Here is a 10,279-nt window from a genome sequence, read left to right as displayed (position 1 = left end):
CTACAAAGTATTCCTACTGCCCTATATATATATATATATATATATATATATATATATATATATATATATATATATATATATATATATATATATATACTGAATATAATTTATTTCCAATCCATATATTACACCAGTGTTGAATTGGACTTTGCTTGTCTCTTCCATGTAGTTTGTGCTTTGTTTATCCTTGTTCCAGTTTGCAGGTGTATGTAAAAAAAATAACTGAAACTATGACTTGATGGAGTGAATGTGGGCGTGTGTTGTTGCATGGTTTCTGCCTCCAGCTGTGGCCCTTAACAGGATGAAGTGCGTACAGAAAATAAACAGATCTTTTATAAAAATCGGTCATCAACAATCATGTCAAATTGTTTTATTAGGTAAATATAAATACTTTGTACAATTTATAAATGTACATGCAATTAAACACAATGTTCAGGGAAAGTTCTGAGAGAAAAATGTCATTGCTGAAATTTGACGCATGCAGTAAATGATCAGAATATAGCTGATTTTAGTGATAGTGAACAACAGAAAACAACATGTTTCTATCTAGAGAAGATAGCTGGTGTGAATAATCAGTCTATAATTAAACAAAGTAAAACACAAATTGCATAAATATACAAAAACAAGAAGAGGTTAATAGAAGTAAAAAATATAAATATCAGGTCTGCTCATTTCATAATCATAAATGACACCATCAGTTCCCCCTAAACGTTGCCCTGACGATGACAATGACGATGGCAATTCTTGACATTTCTCATTTAGTGTTAAGGCGGGTTTTCAAAGCTCCATGAGTTCGCTCTAACTCATCTGCATCACTGGTCGAGGTCATTTAAGTCGCAGCTGGGGGGTCGATAGTGACACTTGCAAAACTCCCTGATCCGAGCACAGGCCTCCACCATCATCTTCTCCGGCACCGTTACCACAACGCGGAAGAAATTGGGATACTCAAAAGCCTGGAAGCAAACAAAACAGATATTTTTTCTCTTAAATTTTGATTTTAGTGTAGGGGGTAAAATGACTGATGGCGAGTGATAAAGCGACTGTAATTTACCGAAGCAGGCAAACAGAAGACAGACTGTTCAGTCACAAGCCGCTGAGTGAAGTCCACATCATCTTTAAAGTCTGGAAAATTGTGTGTTTCAATTCCAACCTGGATAAATGTGAACAAACACGTACAAAGTTATATTTGGCAGGACTTTTGACCTTCATGTAAAAAATATAGAAACATACATGTACATTACTGATCCATTACTTGGTTGAAATGCTGTCGTGTAATAGATTCATTTTGAACGGCTATCACTTTGTTTTGTCTACATTTAAACCAAACAGTTCCCGGGACTCAGAACTGTTTGAGAGTTATGAGAACTGGGGAGTTCCCTGCTTATTTACCATTAAGTACATGGCTCCTGAAGGCATCACTGGGTTCAGGCCAGGGACGGTGGAGAGTGCATTGAAGCAAATCTCTGAGTTTGACTTAAAAAAAAGAAGAAAAAAGTGTGGTGAATAAATTGTTAGCCAGAATAGAAATTAATTAAGACAGGAAAGAAAAAAAAGCACTAAAAGGAAAGCAACCTAATAAACAAGAACAAGTGAAATTTACAGACAAAATATACAAACACTGTGTAACATCAGGAACTTTTATTGTTTCATACGCAGGTAAATAAACCCATGTTTAGGTTATTGTACTTATATTGTAAGGCTAATGTTGTGTGTTGACTAAAATATAAAACTCTTCCTGTTGTAACCAGGGAAGGAGTTTTCTATGTTTAAACACAAAACCTGGAAATTTGCTTGCTGGGAATAAACAAAAGCAGGAACGCTGCAGGGTGCAGCCCAATGAACTACAGTGTCATTTCATTAAGCCAAAAGCACCAAAAACTAGCAGCAAATCGAAAAATGTCTTAGATTAATAGATGCCAATCAACTAACACACTGTAATTCGCCCCTCCTTTTTCTTTTTTTTTTTTACCTTTTCTTGCTGTTGTATCTATCTATTTCATGTAGTCTGTTGGTTTCCAGAGGCTGATTTAAAATAAGAGTCTTGTCAGTACAACTGTTTTAACCTATACTATACAGCAATAAACTTGATTTGATTGGAATATAATTGGAATAAATTCAGTCATTTTTAACTTGTTTACATTGGGAATGGGCATCATAGACATGAACTGATTTAAACTGAAATAAATGTTTTCTCCTAGAAACTGGATCTGGAAAAAAGCCACATAGGCCCAGGGTGAGCATGAAATCATTATTATCTACCTTCAGGAAGCTGATGGTGTCGCTATAGAAGCTCCGAGGCGTGTTGTTGAAGATGCTCTCCAGCGCTCCCTGGATGACGGTGCAGGGTCCCAGGATACGTTGGCTCAGTTTCACCAGACCCTGTCGAATCTGCCGTGATGACATGCCATTACTGTACTGTGCTGTCATGTTAACCCCTCCCAGACTCAATACATGCGTTACAAAGGAAAAATTATGAACCGAGAAATGAAAACAGTTGGGATTCGGCAAACTTTTCAGAGTATTGGAGAGTTCTAACAGTAAGAAGTATGTTTTATTTTTTATTAAATTATCATCCAAACCTCATAAGACCTGGTGCAATGTGTCTTGTCTTGTTGGTCTGGGCTACCGTTAAGAACTTAGATATTGTGACATAGACAACAAAACATGTGACGTCCACATATGTATACACTGGGTCTTAGGAGGATAAATATCTGAAATCTTTTTTTTCTGGCTGCATGAATTTTTCATGAACAAATATTTCAAATATATATCATGTATATCATGTAACGACAGACTTAATTTGTACAGATACTCTGTAATTACTCAAGAACAGATTCATCACTGTGTTTGTCTTTTCTTTTTTCCTGTCAAGGGTGGATTCATGCAGAATCTTTTCAGCATATTTGTTGGACCTTTTTCCCTTCTAGCTGTTTTGATTCTAGACAAACTAAGACTATCAGAGGCCCCAACAGCTTTTGGGAGTTTTGGCAGCCTAAACTGTGATGAGCGTGTCATTTCCATCATTTTACTGTGACAGTTTGACAATAAACAATTTAGAAGCAAAGACAGGGACGTCACAGTGAAAAACACGTCCGCCACCACCAGGTTCCATTAGAAATTGCAAGACTGCCCGGCACAAAACCATACCTTCTTTAACTTTTATTATTTTCAACTTCATCTCATGTGCAAGAAGATAAGACTGTCCAAATTAATCAAATCAAGTACAGTCAAGTACATTGTTCTGGAAGACCAACAGCCTGAGGTGAATATATTGAAGTTGTTTTATCTTTAGTAAAATAGATATTATACCTTAGATCCAAATATATCATTCCTATCATGGATGAAGATCCATCCCATCCTCCAGCCAGGAACCAGCCAGCGTTTAGCCAAGCCACCGCAGGAAAGGATGGGAACGTCACTGCTGAGGGAAGCCATGGAAGGACAATTGCATCCTGGGAAAATCTGAGAAAACAGTGACAGGAAACTAATGAGAGACAATTCCTTTAATTTTTCTGTGACATGTATACTGTATTACAATGAGTTTAGTTGCTCCTGTATTTGATCAGTTCATCATCTGAGGTGGAGCGCACGTGTGTTAATCACATTTGTGGTGGACCACTTTGTTTTTGCTGATATCGCCTTATTTATTTCTTTGTTGCTTCCAGACAGTTAAGCCATTCCCAATTGTGCTCTGAGTTCATTGAAAAATATTATTCCCATGATTACATAACACTTGTGCTTCACCCAAAGGCTGCTACATCAGTTATAGTTAAAATTATCTTGTACACTCATAAGATCGGTGGGACACTGATGTCGCTGCTATTTCTATGATTATGAAAGTATTGACAGTTTTTTGTGTTGCATTGTATTTTTTTTTATTGTATCTATTTACTTGTTTTTTATTCACCTCTATTCTTTTCTAAGGGAAAATTATAACTTTATGAACCGTTATGAATGTTAATAATGCCTGCGTTGCCTCAAGACATCCACTCTGATAATGTTCCTGTTAAATATCAAGTTAAGTGGAGTATTTCCTTCTGTACTTCACTGTGCAGGAGTCCTGAATGGGCCACAGCTACCGCACAGATTGATGCTTCAGCCAAAAAGCTGGTTTCCATTTCAGCTGTACAGAAAGGATGACGTGGAAGGAGGCAACGCCCCACCTCCTATTGGCCAGGCTCAGATTGGTGATATAACGGCAACAAACATATAAACTGTGCTTGCATAACTCAAAAATTCAATGCATTTTTTTGGTCTGGAGTTTAAAACTGCCAGCTCCCTCTCTTAAATCAATTATAGTTGCAAGTACAATGAGCTGGATGCAAGGTAAAATGAAACAAACAGCAATGGCTCGAATTAGAAGTCTTCATAGTGCATAATAGCCCTGACTCACTTCACAGGTAATGCCTGTGCACTGACAGCATCTTGACAGCATAGACATGTCTTATAAAAACAAATTATTGCTGAGAAGCTTAAAGAAGAGTACAGAAGGAGTATAACATCCCACTGAGTCAAAAACAGCGAGCCTACAGGGCTGTCACAGTCCACAGGTTCTCTGAACCCTCTTCACAATGGAGTCAGAAAGGAAGACCGCATCACACACACACACACACACACACACACACACACACACACACACACACACACACACACACACACACACACACACACACACACACACACACATTCTCCCTCAACTCCCCCCCGGTTTCTGCTGTGCCGAAACCAGATATCTGCATTAACTGCAAACACATGCGGCCAAAAAAGTGCAAAGTCATTCTGGTCTGTTTGTCTTCAATGTAAAATACTCCGATGATGCTGGAGGAGGGGGTTGTGAAGCCACCCACAAACCCGGTTTCTAAAGTTTTCCACCTACAACGGCCACTAAAGAACAAACCAACAAACAGAGAAAAAGAAAATATATACAAAGTTCCTTCATTATGAAATCATTTTCACGCTCAAACTGTACAAATATAATACTGTACAGCTGGACCGGCCTTGTGGTGATTGTTTCATCATCTAATCACTTTTATTTTCACAGTAGCGACTCTCCACCATTAAGCACCATTAAGTCCTGGTACGATAGCCAGTTTTTCATGAGAGAAAATACGTTCAATTATTAGTTGCTGTGAGTGAAAAGTTGCCCATCTTTTACATCTGTAAGAAAATAATGATGCATTCGTTCTCTTAGTTCTTATTTTGCTTAGTAGTTATTATAAAAGGGTTATGGGACGTCACATTTGGTTTTCTTGTGTGAATCCTCATGCTCTTTTATGGACCTCACTCTGGTTTATGCCCTCTTACCGTTTTCTGTTGAAATAGTTGAAAGTTGAAGTAAAAACAACAAAAATCAGCTCTGTCACTGATAGCTGGAGCATCAAGATGATGCAGACATTTTTAAATGTTGGAAAACTTCTACCTGTTCAACGGCATTAAGATTGATCTAAAACATTGCAGTAATAGACTCAGTTGGCTCTTCTGCTGGTGTGTCAACAACACTTGAAGGATGTTTTACTGGAGAGTTGTTTTAAGAATTAAAAACTACTTATGTAATTTATAGCAGTAGCATTAAACTTTATGACACTCCATCATTAGTCCAAGCTGTGTTTTTGTTGTTTTTTTATGCCTTGGTTTGGCTTTTAAGAGATTTGATCCATGAACGACATGAAAACAATTAGCAGAAGCCTCAGATACATCAAGGAAACCAAAGTGTGTCAAAGTGAGTCCCACTCGGATCCAGATGTCTGGATCTAATGCCCAAGTTGTTACTTGTAATATCAAGCCAAAAGGCTTTGCAGCTTTGTTTTTCACAATAGGCAAATTGATTGTAGACAAAACTTAAAAAAAAAAAAACAGTAAAACTTTGTGGACTGCAGAATGGAATGACATAGACTGTAGGTTACATCTGGGTAATATTTTTAGGTTTTTGTCAGTTTAGAGATATTCATATTGCCAAATCTAGTGAGAATGTGCTACTGAGACAACGACACACCTAATAAATACGATTTATGATTCTCTTATTTGAAAAATATCAATTGGTATAATAATGTTGACATTGTTGGCCTATTGACTGAAGGTGGAGCTGGATTTCATTATAATCTGTGTGTTTGTGACATGTATACACAGTCGGATGGTAACTGTAGCATTTGGACGATAAACATGGCAATATCATTTTTTTTAAATTAAATCTTCCTTTAGAAAAATTACAGTAGAAAATGTGATTCATGACACCAAGATGTCTGAAAGTGAATGAAATCATCATATTACAAAAGTAATAAAACAATCGTGCTGGCCCAGGGTCCTTGCTTGCCCTTGGTGACCCCCCTGAAGACCTGCTCATCACAAGCCTCTAATCCCTCCTGTGCTGATTACTGGACAGCCTCTACCCACCGTGAGGGCAAATACCATAAACTGAAACACGACCTCTGCTGTCACAACACAGAAAAATGCCAACCTGGCCACTAGTACTGAGATGTGACTTGTGTTGTCACTTACCATATCACTGTAGATTTCATCTGCCAGGATAGGAACGCAGTGCTTGGAGGCCACTGAAAAAAAAACCCAAACAAATGTAAGTGACAGACTGGGCATGTTCTCCCAATTAAGTTTTTACTAAATCCGAATGTTTTCCAACTTTAGACTTGGTGGAGAAGAAAATGAGCAAACCTTTAAGGATCTTCTGCATGTGTTCCTTGGTGAAGACGGAGCCACAGGGGTTGGACGGGTTGGTTATAATCATGCAGGATGTTCGCTCGTCAATCAGGCTTTCCATGTGCTGCAGATCGATCTCCCAGGCCTTCTCTGGCTGCACACCAAACATTTATAGGTAAAGTTTTAGGGAATATAGCGTAAGAAGTTTTCCGGTAAAGGTTTATGGATTGTCGAAACAAATCAGTCCATTGATGATTCAACTGACAGAAAATATATCTGCATTTGTCCAAAATGTATCTTTCAAAACTCACCCAATTTTCATTTTGTGAAAATGTACAGCTTTGCTTTTGATTATTTTAATGGTATGAATTCATTGTGTATATTTTAATTCCAGAAATCTGGTTCGTCTTTTTGAAAAAGGATTGTGAGTTTTGGACAAATATTATTTTAATATTAATATTTTAAATAAATATTAAAATAATTAGAGTTGAAAAAAAATACTGCTTTAACATTAATTCATATGCGATATAGTCCGGTTCTGTAATATATAATAGGAATGTATGATAAGTGTTACAGTTAAAAAAAACAACACATTTTCCACTATGGGTTCTTTGACTATTAATAAACCATGTGGAGTCCTGCGGTCATGAAAACTTTAACCTATGCAGAACTTTTACAATGTAAACCATTTGCACATTTTCTTCACAAATGTCCTTCAGACTGTCTCTGAATAAATCTTTGAACCTCTTAAAATCGTGACGGTGTTCATAGCTGTTGAAATCACTGTTGAAAATGAAATAATTTTAGACCTCTACTACATGTCCTGGATTATTTTTGTAGTACGATGTTTCCACGTCCATCCCTGGCATCATTCACATGTTTCTTCCACCTCATATGAAACTGTCTCATAGCATTTGCAGCATTGCAACATCACACAAACTCTTTAATCATTCAAGTAAATAACCAAGTGAGGCAACAAGATAGTAGCAATGAAGCAGCATTAATTGGGGAATAATTACAGCAGATAGATAATTAATCATTGCACACAGAAAGAAATGTGTAAGATAACTGTTTGAAACATCACATTTTTTCTGTGCATCTATTTGGTTGGAGCTGCTCTCTTCTAAAGCTCATTTTGAAGGATTATGTCAACAAAATTACTTCTAAAATGTTCCTTATCACGTTTAGACGTGAAGAAGAAAATGTGCATAAGATTTAATGAGCAAATTTGCAGAATTTCAAGGATATAAATTTAGTAGAAAACTGTCTTGTAACTGCAAGGAGCCAAAGCTGACATCTTACTCACCAGCAGGTTGTAGAGTTTGACCTCGATGCCCATAGACACAGCCAAAGTCTTATATAAGGAGAAACCTGGGCATGGGACCAGGATGTTGTCCCCTGGATTACACAGGACACTGATAGCCAGGTCAATGGCCTGACTGCAGCCGCTGGCCAGAATCACATCCTGGAAGGGAGGATGGGGAGACCTTTCTGTTAAGATCATCAAATCTTTCTACAGTTTTGACATAAATGAATAGTTCAACTTGAAGGTGTGCACTTTTGTTGAATCGCATTATCTATATAGATGTCCAGATGATGAATGAGTTAAAAAGTGTGTGGTTAAAGGTGAGTGTGTGAGGCGTAGGAAGATTGAGCACCTCTGCTTCCAGTGGAGCCTCCGGGCAGCTGTAGAAATTGGCCACAACCTGGCGACTCTTTAGGTAACCTGGAAAAGCACACCGAAAAAACATACGGTCTAAAACAGGCCATTTCATTGTACTATATCTTCTCTTTCGGTGTGTTGCAAATGTTGGCAGCATTTCATGTATACTGTATTGAGGTTTTAGGCCTTGTTCAAATTAAAGCAGCTGTAATTTCTGTTTTTAACTTAATTTGATTTGGTTTTGATTATTTTATTGTCACTGTGACTCACCCACAGAGGGAGCATAGCCGTTGTATTTTTGGGAATCTATGGCATCTTTTACGGCCTGAAGCACAGCATTGTCTGCAGGCATGTTTCCAAACACAGTGGGATCTCCTGGGGAGTCATGAGAAAGCAAGCGGTCAGTCAACAGCAAGAGAGCTTATAAGTGCGTATGAGAATATGCATGTCAGGAGCTCCAAATTCAGATTCTACAAAAGGGAAAAAGATCTCTACAAGAATGTAAAAGTTACCCACCAATGGAAAGTGCGATCATGGGTTTATCTGGATTCGGTGTGAGTTTCATTCCATCCACAATCAACCTGATGGGGTTGAGCGTCTTCTTGGCAAATTCAGAGGGGTTCACCTCCCACCTCTGCCTGCGGCTCTTGACTTTCGCAGGATACAGGCTGCCATCCACGTTGACATGATGCACGCCATTCCCATTCAGTCCCTTCCCTATGACCTCTGTCCCATTCAGGCTTTTGGCTTTGACTGCAGTCTTGCCGTGGACTCCATTCCCATTCATCTTAACCAAGTATGACTTGCTGTCCATTTTGGAACTGAGAGGGGAGAATGTTGGGCAGTGGGTAAACAAATCAACCTCAAAATATCTTTTACAACATTTTATATTGGTCTAGCTTTTCATTTAAGACTGTCTAACCAGTTAAAAGCGAATATATAGACGAACATGGGGGGGAATGTAAAAGAGATCCTTCAGCATTTGTCCCTATAATCTTTTTAGATACTTATCTTTTATTGCATTTTTTTATGTAGTTTTATGAAAAAAAAAACAGCAGAAAATGACTTGAGATTCATATAGATTTATTTTTTTACTAATAAAGATCAATAATCACAACTTATAGTCTGTGGCTTATTTCTTATTGCTTAATTATTTCATTTATTAGTCAAACACGGCCAATTTAAATGCTTGTTAGAGTGATTGCATCATTTTCATATAAGAATACGTCATTTTTCATCATAAAAAATAAAACCAATAATTAAGATTAAACACAAACGTGTGTAAAACAGTTAAATGAGACTGGTGGGAACCTCTGCTAGTAATATGCACGCCAACGTCAAAGTTTTAAAAGATGTATATAATCATCATGCAAGTCTATGGACTATCAATTGACTTAATCTTAGACAATTAATTGAAAAGTTAAAAAGTACTTACCTCAATAAACAGTCCACACAAAGTGTCCAAATATGCAGCGCAGAATAATCACTCTAAAACGAAATGTGTAAAGTTGGCGACAGGTTGTCTTTATATAGATGCTTTAAAGAAAGCGCCCCTAAGACGGGCTTTGAACCCGGCCCACATTTCCATTGGTGGAGGGCGAGGGTTGTGCCATCACACCCCTCTTACATCACTGAGCAGACGACCCTGAAGGGCATCAATTAACCACTGGCGGAGCGGGAGCTGCGTGCGTTGAGGAGGAGCTGATTCCCAGCCCGAGACACCGGGATGCAGCAGGGACGGTGCGAGTGCGTCAGAGCGCAAGGATGAAATCAATACACATTTAAAAATCACAACACAATTCTTACAGTTAAAGGTTGGAAATATAGTAATTATCGAGGGAAATCTACTATACCTGGAGAAAAATACGTGAAGGGAAACATCCTTTCTAATGTTCTTATGTAACAACTACACCCACCAGCCCCCAAACACACACACACTTTCCAAGAATCGTTCTGCCCCCGCTC

The 10,279-nt window shown here is 38.0% G+C and overlaps 1 protein-coding gene across 1 annotated transcript; it reads right to left on the bottom strand.

Annotated features, from left to right (window-relative positions):
- Nucleotides 1-355: 355 nt before the first annotated feature.
- Nucleotides 356-9,960, bottom strand: tat (tyrosine aminotransferase). Its single transcript, XM_061721287.1, has 13 exons — nucleotides 9,942-9,960; nucleotides 9,750-9,802; nucleotides 8,831-9,135; nucleotides 8,585-8,689; nucleotides 8,310-8,377; nucleotides 7,958-8,116; nucleotides 6,667-6,805; nucleotides 6,496-6,548; nucleotides 3,310-3,462; nucleotides 2,260-2,388; nucleotides 1,390-1,473; nucleotides 1,052-1,150; nucleotides 356-953 (listed from the first exon to the last, which is right to left on the bottom strand). Exons 3-13 carry the CDS (start codon nucleotides 9,126-9,128, stop codon nucleotides 813-815), a joined length of 1,428 nt encoding a protein of 475 aa, XP_061577271.1. The 5' UTR covers nucleotides 9,129-9,135; nucleotides 9,750-9,802; nucleotides 9,942-9,960; the 3' UTR covers nucleotides 356-812.
- Between the last annotated feature and the right edge of the window lie 319 nt (nucleotides 9,961-10,279).

This window comes from Cololabis saira, chromosome 5 (genome assembly GCF_033807715.1).
Source record: "Cololabis saira isolate AMF1-May2022 chromosome 5, fColSai1.1, whole genome shotgun sequence".
In the NCBI taxonomy this organism is placed as follows: Eukaryota; Metazoa; Chordata; class Actinopteri; order Beloniformes; family Belonidae; genus Cololabis; species Cololabis saira.
The sequence above is the reverse complement of the archived record's forward strand: the minus strand, read 5'-3'. Positions and strand labels throughout refer to the sequence as shown.